This window comes from Ixodes scapularis, unplaced genomic scaffold (genome assembly GCF_016920785.2).
Source record: "Ixodes scapularis isolate PalLabHiFi unplaced genomic scaffold, ASM1692078v2 PGA_scaffold8__174_contigs__length_109621045, whole genome shotgun sequence".
Lineage (NCBI taxonomy): Eukaryota > Metazoa > Arthropoda > Arachnida > Ixodida > Ixodidae > Ixodes > Ixodes scapularis.
In genome coordinates this window covers 104,338,028-104,351,792 of record NW_024609883.1, presented here as the reverse complement: position 1 = coordinate 104,351,792, position 13,765 = coordinate 104,338,028, and the positions used below count along the sequence as shown (strand labels likewise).

General features: G+C 46.7%; 1 protein-coding gene across 1 annotated transcript in view; it reads right to left on the bottom strand.

The window, feature by feature from the left end:
* The window catches only part of LOC8023262 (calcium-activated chloride channel regulator 1), a 54,797-nt gene that overhangs the window by 32,870 nt on the left and 8,162 nt on the right, over positions 1 to 13,765 (bottom strand). Inside the window, exons 4-6 of the mRNA XM_040219280.2 lie at positions 9,699 to 9,796; positions 6,426 to 6,611; positions 2,679 to 2,794 (exon numbers count right to left, since the gene is read on the bottom strand). Coding sequence (XP_040075214.1) covers positions 2,679 to 2,794; positions 6,426 to 6,611; positions 9,699 to 9,796 — 400 coding nt within the window. The remainder of the gene's footprint in view (positions 1 to 2,678; positions 2,795 to 6,425; positions 6,612 to 9,698; positions 9,797 to 13,765) is intronic.

Here is a 13,765-nt window from a genome sequence, read left to right as displayed (position 1 = left end):
AAAAACTACAATTCGACGTTCAATCCACTGACGTCCATGGAACCGACGATACCAACTTCCACGAGCGGCTTGATAGTCGAGTGATGCAACTTATTAAAGTAGTTAATGTACGCATTGAAGATTAGAAGAAAACACTAAAGCCACACTGCCTATGACCATGAAAAAGACAGTCTGCATCAGGGCTGCCAACACGGAAAGTCAAAATTTCCCTCGGGGACGTCTGAAATTTCCCTATTTCTGCCCAAATTTACCTTCCTTTTCCAAATAAATAAAATACTAAATATTCGTTGTTTTCTGCTACACTTGCATTTTTACAATGAAAGATATATTAGGTAACCTTCACACCGCAGGTGTGTTTTCCAAAAATAAGTTTGTCGGGCCAGAAGAGTGGTTGAAGCAATTCTGGAGAGGGGAAGAGTTATCGGGAGATTCAATCTGACGAATGAAACCCTATTTTCGCCTTAGATGTTATGCCCGTCATCTGCACATGGTAGTGCTTTAATACCTTCTTTAGCGCTTTTTATAACAGCCGGTCCAAAGCAAAAGGGTGTAGCCCAAGCTCGTGTTCTCAAAGTCGAACACATAGAACACGACACATAGTAAACACCATTTCGTGCACGGCACTTCACAAAATATTATTAGCCATGGTAAGTCTGTACCTTGGACATGGTGTCTGTTTCTCCAGACATCGCAGTATGTCTTGTTGTAGTGAAGCTTTTTCTTTTCCTTGTGTTGCGCTACAGTGTTGCGTGTTGCGCTAATGTACGCATTTTCACAACTGCGTCAAAATGTAAAATTTGCGATACAATCGACTTTCCTCGTTGCCATGCGGCATTCGAAGCACGGATTTCGCGGTGACTGGCGTTCCAATCTATATGCAGACTGCCTTTTGTATGACGTATAAGCAGTGTGACCCCGGCTTAAGTCAAAATTCCGCCGATGCTACAATCCAATAGAGCCAATCACACGACGCCAAAAGTGCACTGTCACGGCCCTCGCTCTCTTTGTGGTTTTGCTATTATCGACTCAAACAGGGGTCTCCGAACCCCGGCCCCCGCGGGCCAGATCCGGCCCGTGGAAGTCTTCCGACCGGACAGCGGCTGGCCGCGGTTCTTCCAAAGAAACCCGGCCCGAGGCCCGCTTTCAAGTGTTCCGCTGCAACCGGTCCCCAAAGATGTGCACTTAAGAAAACGGCGCTGTGCCGCGCTCTAAATGCACACAAGATGATGTCAGAAAATAGGGAAAAAGACTGCACCTCAATGAGGTTCTCTCGTAGTAACTGAAAATTGTCGTCATCGGCGTCACCATTCTTATAGTTCCCGGCTTCATGTTTCAATTTTGTGACTCGCGTAAGAAATCGTTGACGTTCTTGCGTGCCAGCGTTAGCTTTATCGTTCTCATCAGTCTAGCATTGCACCGCGCGAATCTGGCAAAGTTTCCATGTGCTTTGGTTTATGCTTGGCAAGATTTTGTGGCCGCAATTGTTGTGTAACGGCATAATTAGCTAAATATTACGTTTCGCATTGAAATACATGTATTCATCCAACTTAGCTTTCATTTTATTTTCCAATACTTACTCTGACCCTCATTTCTGCGTTTGAATTCGTAGCTACACACAGAAAGTGTGTTTACAAACAAGCGCGCTTTGCCCACACCAGGTTTGGTCTGGGCACTGCGCGTGCGCAGAGACCGAATTCGGGAGGAGTGAAACGTTTGCACATGCGCAGTAACGACAGGAGCGCCACCACAGGGCCGTGACGTCAATGAGTTGAGTTGTTCCGTGGCGTTGGTTGCGGTCGGACTTAGGGTGAGGTTAGGGCGTTAAATTATTTTTCGTTTAAAGCTCACAAGAACTACCGGGCGAATATTTCTGCTTCCCGTAACGTGCGACATGAGCGTTTATTTTTATTAGCCGTAATCTTGGCGTTATCATTCTTCGTATCCACAACACCTGGCGAATCTCTGGTATGCTAACACGAAAGTAGGCGGGGAAAAAACGAATGACGAGTAAAACTGGGATATACAAAGCATCTAGAGAGCCCGAGAATGGCAGTCGACGTTTTTCTTTAACGCTTTTATTCTGCAGTAAACGAAATAACGTGTAATGGCTTTTTATCGACACTTCTTTCCACTCTATGGCGAAAAGAAGGGATAATAGTGCGAACTGCAGCGTCTAAATCTTGCTGTTAATTTTAGATTTATCATGCCGTGTTAAACGCGTCCATAGATTCTACACCACGCAGTCAAGTAGTGATGGTCATCATGCCCAATATATGGGCCCATACATTGGGCATGATGACCATCACTACTTGACTGCACGGTATCAATCCTGTTCCGATAGATGCCGACTTTAATGAGCTTGGCACTAAATGCTTTTTAGAGTATCTTTGCCCATATAATACTTTACAAGACTAACCAATTTCGTTTGAATAAAAAGGAAACAAAACAGACCGTGTGGTATGGATGTTTGAATTTTTTATTCGGTAGGTATTTTTATATCCAACTCGAGGACCTTTGTTTACCGTAGAGCCATATTTCAGCAAAATGCTCACATCGTGATTTTAATTTTAGCTCATAGGTCTCTCTTAACCATAGCGCATTAGAAAATATTATGTTCTCAAGAGCAACTCTAGGGTTAAGCATGCAGCGTTTTGTGCGACGAGGCTGAGTATACGTACTTCAAATAGTCCTTGTGCTTCATGATGACTTCCCAGGTGGACAGTCCCTTATAAACCCTGTTGTGCTTATTGTTTCCCAAAGGGTTGTGGGTGTCCTGGTCACAAAATAGTTTTACCTAATATTGAAAAATAAAAATAAGAAAAAACGAGAAAAATTGGCGTATAAACCTCGCGTGAGGTGATTGTTTTCGATAATTGTCGGAAGACTCTAAGACCCTCGGGAATGAATGTCAATTTAGCGACGTTCACATCACGGCCTTAGAAGCTCGTGGTCGCAAAATGTGCAGCATGTTGCACCACGCGGCCCTTTTCAATGACGCACGAAGGAAAATGTCTGGAAAATTGAGCATATCCAGAAAAAGACGGGGGATGGTCTAAAAAAAGCGAGTTGATGAACCGTGCACTTCGCGTGACCTTGTTCGAAGAACGTGAGCGCCACATGCTTCATCAGGGGACCTCAGAAAAGAGTGGTTTCCACTTGAAATGTTGCTTAAGCCTATCATTGCAATTCAAATAGGGCGAATGTGTCGATAAATAACTTTTCTCTCGTGACTAAGGGAACCAACATCGCAATTCGCCAGCAAATTGTCACGTGAAATGTTTTGAAAATCTCGCGCGCTTTCTTTGAAACTTGAAAGAATTAGACACGCAAGGGCTACCATAATAAAAACGACAAGCTGGGATGTTTCTCAATATGGTCAACAAGTTTTGTATTGAGGGATTTGTGCACAAATTAATGAAGCATATGCCCCAAGCGTATCAATAAACGTAAGAAAAAAAAAATAAAACGACCCCCCCCCCCCCCCTTCCCCCCAAGAAACGATTGTTGTGACGTCATACTAAATGCTGACAACTGTCTTGAGCGCGCCGCTTGCGAGGAAACTCTTGCAGAGGTTTTTGACTGTCCGGGTAAAGCTTGCGGAAGGCGCGTAAATGTCGAGATCTCTGACGTCACAATTCCCTTCTCGCACCGAACGCGCCCCGAAGGAGGGTCTTCAGCGCTATTTTGAAAGCACAGTTGTAGCTATTTGGCAGGTCAATCTGAAATATATTTTTGATATTCGTGTTCCTAGAGGCCAAATGAAGACGGTATAAATGCTTTTTTCTTCTTTTCAATTACAGAACTGCTTCAGTTTCTCTTTATACACCCTGTCTACATTTGTCTTAAAATGAATGGCACAGGCTGCTGAGCAACGCAAAGGAACGGTGCAACGATATTCGGTAGGAATGCGTCACTTTAAACGAGCTTGCTGGCACTAGTGGGACCCAAGTATACTCGCACGAAACGCCACTGACCAAGGAACTCCTTTGTTGCGGTGTAATTTCAAGGATGAAAGCGAGCTTTTCTTCCAATTTCTCCTTTGCAAAACTTGATGACGTAGTTGAGAGGTCGCACTGTTGGCATATTCCCCCGACTCCCGAGTAACCATACATGAACGCGGCTCATAGATTGGAACCGAGCATCACGTGGGCACTATATTTCGGCTGGAGATAATCATGTAGTTCGACAAGCATTCGGATATTTGCTCGTGTCCAATCGCTGCAATGTTAACCATAGCCAGCAAATAGTAATAATAATAATAATAATATTAATAATCACCATCATCATCATCATCTACTTCATTTGCTCAAAAGAGCGGCAGCACCGTTGAAAGGCAACAACCCGCACCAGTGAGGTTCGGAACCGCTTCAGTCTCCCTTTAAGCAGCCCGTCTACATCTGTCTCAAAATGAATGATACAGATTGCTGAACAACACAAAGGAACGGTCCAACGATATTCGGTAGCAATGTTTTTCACTTTAAACGAGCTTGCTGGCACTAGTGGGACCCATGAATACTGGCACGAAATGCCACTGACCAAGGAACTTCTTTGTTGCGGCTTAATTTCAAGGATAAAAGCGAGCGCTCTCTTCCAATCTGCCCTTCGCAAAACTTGACGACGTAGTTCGGAGGTCGCAATGTTGGCGGAAAACCCCGAGTAACCAACAATACATGAACGCGGCTCATAGATTGGAAACGAGCATTCCGTGGGCACTCAATTTCGGCCGGAGATAATCATGTAGTTCGACAAGCGCTCGGATGTTGGCTCCGGTCCAATCGCTGCAACGATAACCAAAGCCAAAATAATAGTAATAATAATAATAGTAATGACGACGACGACACCGATAATAATAATAATAATAATAATAATAATAATAATCTTCATTTGCTCAAGAGAGCGGCGGCACCATAGAAAGGCAACAGTCCGTACTACCGGGTGATTCAAGAAGGCTCTTTAAATCGACCGGAAAATTCGGTTTCCTAACCTATCGCGCTACGATTTTGTGCAGCGTTGCCCACAGAGGGTGCATTTTTTTTTTGTAAAATTTGCAAAGAGCGAACTTACCTGAGGGAAAAGTAAAGAAAGAAAAAGGTTTAGGTCCTATGGAAACGCAGCGACGCCATCGGTCTTCAAGCAACACGGCGCCGTTTCGCACAGGTGACAAGCGATGGCGCAACGAACGCCGCCAACGAACGAGCATACGGCGCCGAGAGCCGGTGTCTTAACAGACGATCTTTTCAACTCAAAAGCGGTACGCGTTCCGCAGGCGGCGACAGTCGCAGAAACAAAAACGGGCGCGGTAACAACAAGGAACCGCAGTTCCTTGTCTGCTAAATACGCCGGCTCTCGGCGTCGTCTGCTCGTTCGTTGGCGGCAGTTGGCGTCGCAACCGCTTGCGCCATCTCTGGTCTCCCGAGCGAAACGGCGCCGTGTTGTTTGAAGACCGGTGGCGTCGCTGCGTTTCCATAGGAGCTAAGCCTTTTTTCTTTCTTTACTTTTTCCTCAGGTAAAATCGCTCTTTGCAAATTTTACAAAAAAAAAAAAAAATTGCACCATCTGTGGACAACGGTGCACAAAGTCGTTGCGCAATAGGTAAAGAAACCCAATTTTCCGGTCGATTTAAAGAGCCTGCCGTCTCCTTGAATCACCCGGCAGGGAGGTTCGTGGTTCCGCGTCTAGTGATGGTAATTATCAGATGACACTATAAGGAGTATTCACTGGGCGCCATATTTGTGGGTGATGTCTAGAGCGCATGCCCTGATTCGAGCCCACATTAATAGGCTGCTAAGACCGGCAATCTTGAGGGTGCGGAATGCACGTTAAAAAAGAACTGTGGAAGCTCGCCACCAGCACGCATTCAGCAGTCGTGCACACAGCTGTGGCCGCCAGTGAATACTTCCTATATACAAGATGAGGACGACATGACCTTCTGAATGATGAGAAAGCCGCTTCCTGAGTGTCGGTTACTCGGTGACGGTCCAGGCAAGTCACCCAGCGAGTCGAGGTGCCTTTCGGCTAGCTGGTTAACCGTAAAAATGTCTGACCCTAACCATAATAATTTCTAACCCTAAGCTCGCTGGCTAACCCTTACAATATACAGCGACCCTAAAGCTGTCTAACCCTAACAATATCTGGAAATAAGCGCGTGCCCACTGCTTTGCCGTCCCCAGAGCGTGCCTATTATATGCATTGGCGGCATGCAAGGGACTCCAGGTCACGTGGCCGCTTGTTCTGGCTGCGAGTTGAGGGGTCGAACGCTGCTCGTTTTTCTTTCACTTTTTTTGTGCGACTACCGTTGCACGGGGAGAAAAACTAACGCCTGATTCATGAGGTTAGAGACGCCAGGGATTAATCGTAAACGGTAATTGAGCAAATTACAAGAAATCGTTGCACCGCTCCTTTAGAACATTTCTTTTAAGACTCACCCCTTCAAGGTAGGGCAGAAACATGACGGACTCGGCAGCCCGGTCAGGGCCCTGGTAATATGTGACGTCACAGGAATAGGGGGACGTGGAGCAGGAGTTCATGTCCGGACACACGCCACCGGTTCCGTTCGTTACATTGTAGGATATCAGGTCACTACATCTCACCGCTTTCATCTCAGCGCCATTCTGAAAATGCACGAGACAATGGCCGGAAGTTTGTCGTTTACACTGCTAGAAATGTTGGGTTACAAATACCCGACGACGTTACTGGTTACGCGGTACTTTTTGCAGTAGCGTAGTAGCGTACTCGCTTAATTTCTAAATCACTAGCGAGTAAACTATTCTTGTCACTACCTACGTTATACTGCCTATGGCATTACGTCACTTGTTACTATTGATTAATAATGTTTGTTTTAGCTGAAAAAAATTAACTCGCATTCTTTAAACTTTGCCGGAAAGGGAGAATACCGTATTTTCTTCTCCGTGGCGTTGTTTCTCTAATTTTTTTAATAACAATAAAATATTCCGCAAATTCATTTTAAAAATAAAACAAACGCTCTGAAATCTTTCTATACAAGATGAACTGTTGTCGAAGTTCTTATCTTAGGCCTATCGCGGCCAATTATACTGAACTCGCAAGAAAGCAAAGGTAACATTTATTAGGTTTTTGGAGATAACGAAACTGTATTTCGTTATGTTTGGAAGGCAGTAATGAATCTTAGTAACGCGTAAATTCTCGACGAAGTAACGAGCAACGCTATTTCGCTATTCATTTTCGGCGACGGGCACAACAGCGTATACAGACGTATCTCGTTGGGGGGAAACGGACACCTCCGTTCCTCCCCAAAGACCGTTCCTATTGTGGATTGTCCATCATGAGGAGGAAAAAAAGAATGCGCGTACTTAACCCCTCACGAAGAACACCGAGAGACGAATTACGAAGCTATAGGGAAGCTTAAAGGGAGATTTCAACGAAATTTGAAATATGCACGTCGTGTTCAGAAATAGGTTGAATGTTATCCACTATATCCGTTAATGACAATCGCCCCTTTTTTTTTTTTTTTTTTTTACAGCGGAGCTATTAAGGGCTAGGTTCCCTAGGATCGTGTCCGTGTATGTCGACACAAACCTACCTGGACAGCTACCGCCATTTATAAGCGACGGCGGCAAGCACACAACCAGTATGGTTTCCGCCGTCGCTCGTAGATGGCGCCAACCTTTCCAGGTATAATAGAAGAATGGATAGTTGGGCGCGTTGGTGGCAATTACGCGTAGGAAACAGCGCGAAAAGCAGACGACGACGAAGAAGAAGCACACAGTGTATCGAGTACAGCTCCGCTGGTCTTCCTTCTTCACGAGAGTGGAAAGGCTGAACGATTTTATTTTGAGCCCGATGGCTGTATTTTTGTTATAAACGGCCCAGTCTGGCAAGCGCTCGGAGAGCAGCCAGCGGAGAGTACGCCAGGTCCGCAGCAATCGTGACGTAGATTGTCTCGGGACGAGCAAAGCTCCGGCGAGGCTGACGTCGAGGGGATGTCCTAGCTGTTCCAGCCACCGAAGCGGCCGAAGCCCACCAGCGATCGGGCCACCGCAACTAACCCCAAAGCTGCTTGCGTTCGAATTTTGAGTGAAGGGTTAATCTTTTATAATCTTGTGGATTGTCCCTATAGCAACGTTTCCGGGACACAAAGGGAAGTCTCGGGAAGAGGGGAGGTTCTACTTCCCCTTTTCTCTCGTGGTGGCCGGAGGCGAGACAGTTATAGTTACTACCTGCCAAGGTTCCTAAATGGGCATTACAAACGAGGCGTTAGCGACATCCACCAGGTGCTCTTTGCCAATCGTTTAATTACTTTTCAAATTCCTTTTCGTGTCTTTTTCATCAAGAGAGCACGAATAGACAAAGAAATAAGTGCCGAAATTTCGTTGTAGCATCCTTTTCAAAAAGCCACTGACACGCCCATAATTGTATTTTTCATGCAGGGCAATTGCTTTGGGAGTCAGGATGCACTACCCAATATATTGTTTACTTGAAGGACGCGTAGTTTTCCTCTTTTTTTGTTTTTTTGTTTTTTATAGAGCAAAAAGACGAATCTTAAACTAAGTCGCCGACGCGAGTTCACGCGGAACACTGAGGCGTCACGCGTTTTCGAAGTATATACGCGTATAATACCCATGAGTGCACTGGCTAACACTCTGCCGGTGTCTACGCACGCCTTGACCCTGAAGCAAGAGAAAACGAAAGAAAAACAAAAAAACATCATTAGCCACTCCACTCTGTGAAGGTGAATGACCAGCGAATATGTTTAGCACACGACACAGACCCGCCCCGAGAAGCCGGAGGAGACTAGACACGCGCGACCGGACCGCCACCCGCGGAAAGTAGACACGCGCAACGGGATCGCCACCCCGGAAGAGCGGAACGAAAGGAAACAAGGCAAGGAAGCGCTTTCGTTACTACTGGAGGGCAACAAAGAGGGGGCGGAGCGAGCGTAGACATGGACGACGCGGGTCGCACAGCGGCAAATCATTGACAAACCTTTATTATCTACCTGAGAATCTGCTGATCTTGAAAATGGTGCCTATTGATAACCAATCTACTGAATAGACCTATTGCTAAATTACACAAAGCATCAAGGACAATAGCGGGAATGGTGTTCCTCGCGCGGCACGTGCCGGCGTCTGAAAGTCTAAAACAAATGGCATCTTTAAAGATTTGAGCGTGTTGGTGATCTAGATTGACTTAAAACGAAAGGAACACACGAGGGGAGGAAACAGACAACACAGCTTTCGTGCATCTTGCACGCGCGTTCGTGAACGCTTTATTTTGGTTATTTACTTCGAATCTTTTATACGCGGAATGCTTGCGCGTGCGGCACGTGCGGCGGTGCGAGCGTTAAGTTTCTGGTCACGTACGCCAAAAATCCAAAAATTCGCTGAAAAAAAAAAAAAGAACAAAAAGAAAAGGGATCGGGGGGGGGGGGGGGGGGGGCAGACAAACACAGTTACAGTTTCAATCGCATCTGTGTTTGGAGTTTCGTGCATGTTCATGCCTTTTTTTAACCTTGATAAAAATAAGTTTAATAAATAAAAAAAACAAAAACAAAAAAAACGTCGTCCTTTGCATTGTTCGCGAGGTGTCTAACTTTAACCAATCCTTAATTGTGACAATGGGACATTTCGTAAATTGGCGTGTACAAGCTGTCGTTCTTACGAAGGTGTTACATCGTCTCTGTCAATGATAGAAACGAGATGTAGAGCTCCTTTAGAACGTACCGGCTTGGGGCTGCAGTAGAACTTCTTCCTGGGATCGTCCGCGCTCTCGGAGTAAACTTTGTATCGGTGGATTGCCCAGTGATGTACCAAGTGGTACTCTGCAAAGAGAACCACGGGTATCGCATCAACCACTTTTTATCCACGAGCACATGACAAAGAAGCGTGCAGACCGCCAATCCCCGTGCCACGGCAAGAACAGAGTGCCGAACACACGCACGACAAAAGGCCAGACGTGTCATACGACGCGCCGAAAAGATGGCCTCGTCCATCCAATCACGACATCACGTGAACGACAGTGACACCGTGATTGGCCAGCGCCTGATCGGATTCCGACATCTTTCCCCATGCGTTGTACAAGCCGTTAGGTAAGATGGCCGAAATGTAACATTCGAGATTCCCGGTTCGGAAACAGCATACAGGTCAAACCGGTGAGCGAGTTTAAACATGGCTTGAAATGACGTCACATCGGCAGCCATTGTGGCGGCCATTCTGCTGTGCGCGTATCTCCTACAACATACATTTTATATATACAATATATACTTGGACGATGTTTAAAGGGACGGTGCAACAATATTCAATTGGAATGTTTTTCACTTTACACGAGCTTACTCGCACTAGTGGAACTCAAGGTTACTCGCACGCAACGCCACTGGCCAAGAAACTCCTTTGTTGCGGTGCAATTTCAGAGACGAAAGCGATCATTCTCATTCAATCTCTCCTTTGCAAAATTTGACGACGTTTGATGACGTAAAGTGGGGATCGGAGTACACCCATATGACGATATTTGAATGCTGTTCATAGATTGGACCCTAGCATTGCGTGGGCACTCGATTTGGGCTCGTGATAATTGCTAGTTCGAGAAGCATTTGGGTAGTGGCCCATGTCCAATCGCTGCAACGACGACAATAGCCGAGCCATAACAATGTCTGGAACTCAGCGCGTGTCCTGTGCAGTGCCAACCCCAGCGCGTGGCTATGATCAACATTGGCGGCATATAATCGGCTCCATATCACGTGGCAGCTTGTTCTGGCTGCGAGTTGAGGGGGTGAACCTGCTTGGTTTTCTTTAATTTTTTACTGGGACTTCTATTGCGTGGGGTGAAAAACGAACGCGTGTTTTGTAGGTCATTAACGTCAGGGATCCCTTCTAAGCGGTATTTGCGCAAAGTACAAAAATTGTTGCATCGCCCCTTTAAGCTTCACCTTTTAGAGTGGAACGCGATCTCTAAACATATAAACACCCGCCCGTTCCCAAGCTTCGTGCAAGCGTCTCTGCGTGGCCTAGTCGTTAGCGTGTCTAGCTGGCTTGCAACCGAAAGGTCCTGGGTCCGAATCCCGCCTAAAGTTCTTCACATATCGCCGACGCAGGTTTTTCTGCTACACGAACTCCTTAACACTAATGCCTTAATATTTGTCTCTGCAAGGACAAGTAGAAACGACGAGCAGGAGGTTGCGATGAGGTCGCTTGCAAGTCACGCAAATGTTCAAGCACCGACAATTCTGGTAGGTTATGGCCTAAGTTACTACATCAATTCAGTTGTCGAACTCTCGTGGAGGGGGACAACATCTGCCACTCAAGTCTGTCATTCGTCGTTTGAAGCGCATACTCAGAGGCGGCGTTTCAAAAACTGTATATACTTCGAAGACGCTACAATGAAGCGCAATCTACTATAGGCGCTGTGCATCTAAACCTAGTATTACATAGAGTACAATGTATAGTAAGGATAGTAGCCGTCGCCTAAATGGCGGCGTGTCAAACGAAGAGAGCCGAACTTTTATGGGAAGGGGGGACGTACTGCTCATAGAAGCAATGTTATGGGCAGTTCAATGACTGAGTTGGTCTAATAACGCTAGCCTTGTACACTTTTAAGACCGCGGTAAAGAAACAGGTGTTCATTTACAGCGGTGTTTACCGATGTCCGAATAATGACGTCGCAGATGTGCTGCGATCGTGCGTGGTGGTCGCACACGGCAGACGTCTGTAGTGCTTTAACTCACTCTGCGGTGATGCAGTCGTCAGAAACAAATACAGCAGCGTGTTGGCACACGATGACACAGTCGAAAAAGGCAAATTGTCGCAGGGGTCGCTGTAAACTTGGCAACCCGTCGCCTGTTTCGATAGCATTTCGACAATAACCAACAGCTATATGATTGCACCATCCGACAGCGTGACGCACCGGCTGGTGCGACGCAGTCCTTTGCTACTTCGGAGCCACTTTCAATGCGTGGGTACGAGGACTGTGAACACACCCGGCCCGTTTGCAGGTGAAGGCGGCAGTCTCAGCCGGCTGTTAAAATAATCGCAAAAGGAGTTTTGAGGTCACGTGACTTGCTCCATGAGGCGAAAGTACCCAACGTTCCGGCCGATCCCGCTCATCAGATGTAAGACTTGTCTGTGGGTTTCTTCAATTGTTGCTTCACACGACCTTTCCCAGAAAAATACTTTACGGGCCGCTCTTAACCCTTTCACGGTCGTCGTCGTATACCTGTATCGCTGCGGAGAAGCGTTCAGCATTCATGACCGCCGCTGCACACGTACAGTGCGCTGCAATATGGAAGACCCCCTTGAAGCGCTCGGCCTGGGTCTTCCATATTGCAGCCCACTGTACGGCGGCGATTATATACATTTCCAATGTATATAATCGCCGCCGTACAGTGCGCTGCAATATGAAAGACCCAGGCCGAGACTCGACACAGCAGCCCGGGAGGTGTTGCTGTTCGTTATGTAAATGGGGAACTAAATTTGTTTTATTTGCACCATGCTTCGCTTTGCTGGCGCAAATTATTGTTTCAAAATTCGACACTCTGCTCAAGTGATACGCTGGAAGAGACCGCTTTGTGTGTCGGTTGCTCCGAAGGTAGTGGCACTCGGAGTGCTATAGCTGCTTAGATTAAGAATTCAGACACTTCTCGGAATAGAGATCAGTTCATGAGAACTTATCATGCAACGCAGAGACTCTGTAAAGTACCTCCGTGTCAGAGTCTGAGACCCTCACAATGTTGATTGGAAGAGGAAAGCTGAAAATTATATCCCATGAAAGGAAGGCGACAATTTTTCGTCCTCAACATTTCCTTCGATGCTTTCTAAATCTACTGAACAGGTTGAAAAATCGGTTCAGCGAATTTGGACAGCTTGCAAGAACAGTACGTGCTCCCGCAAGATAAAAATTAATAAAAAAAATGGTCGGTGCATAGGTGTACTATGTTGCATAAATTTCCGTAGAACTACGTGAGGGTGGCACAAAGAAATGAGAGGGGGGTTAACGCTTCGCCGAGTCCCGCTTGAGAGTCGCGTAAACTGCCAGTGCCGCAGAAGAGGCGACCTCGGCCGCTCGACTGCTGTACAGAACGATAAGCGAAGATTGTGGAATCACGGCTGCCGGAGTGGCGTCTATGGCCGCTTCAATCAGACAGGAGCACATCGTGTTGAAGCGAGCAAACGAGCAAGCCAGCAGATAAGAAATTGCTGCAGAAACCGCTCTGGTTGCTTGTCTATGATTTGCGAGACCATTCGCTTAGGATAACCTCAAAGACGACATCAAGGACGACGGCTAGGGCAATCTCATTGACGACCTCAAGGACAAAGTCTAGGACGACGTCGACGAGGACGTCTAGAACGACATTTAGGGCGATCTTAAGGGCGACCTCTAGGACGACGTCGAGGATGACGTCCTAGAGGACAACGTCAAGAACGACCTTTAGGACGACCTCTAGGACAACCTCGAGGACAACTTCAAGGACGACATCAAGGTTGCCGGGTCCTGCGAAGGGTGGGAATGTGAAAGAGTGTGAGAATGTGAGCTGAAATGCTCTACTCACTACGAGGCCAGAAAGTCCAAGTAATCCGGGGGAGGGGGGAGCAGACAAAGGATGCTATCGCATTAAAAGGACGCGGGTGCGCACTGCGCGGTTCTCTGCTGGAGGCACGGCCCACCGTCAGGGAGCGCGGCGATGCAAATCAGTCGGCGCTCTCATGTTTTCTGTGTGACGTCACTTCCGGGATCAAGGTTTTGTGACATCAATTTTATGACGAGAGGAAACAGAACGTAGTAATACGTAAAAAAAAAA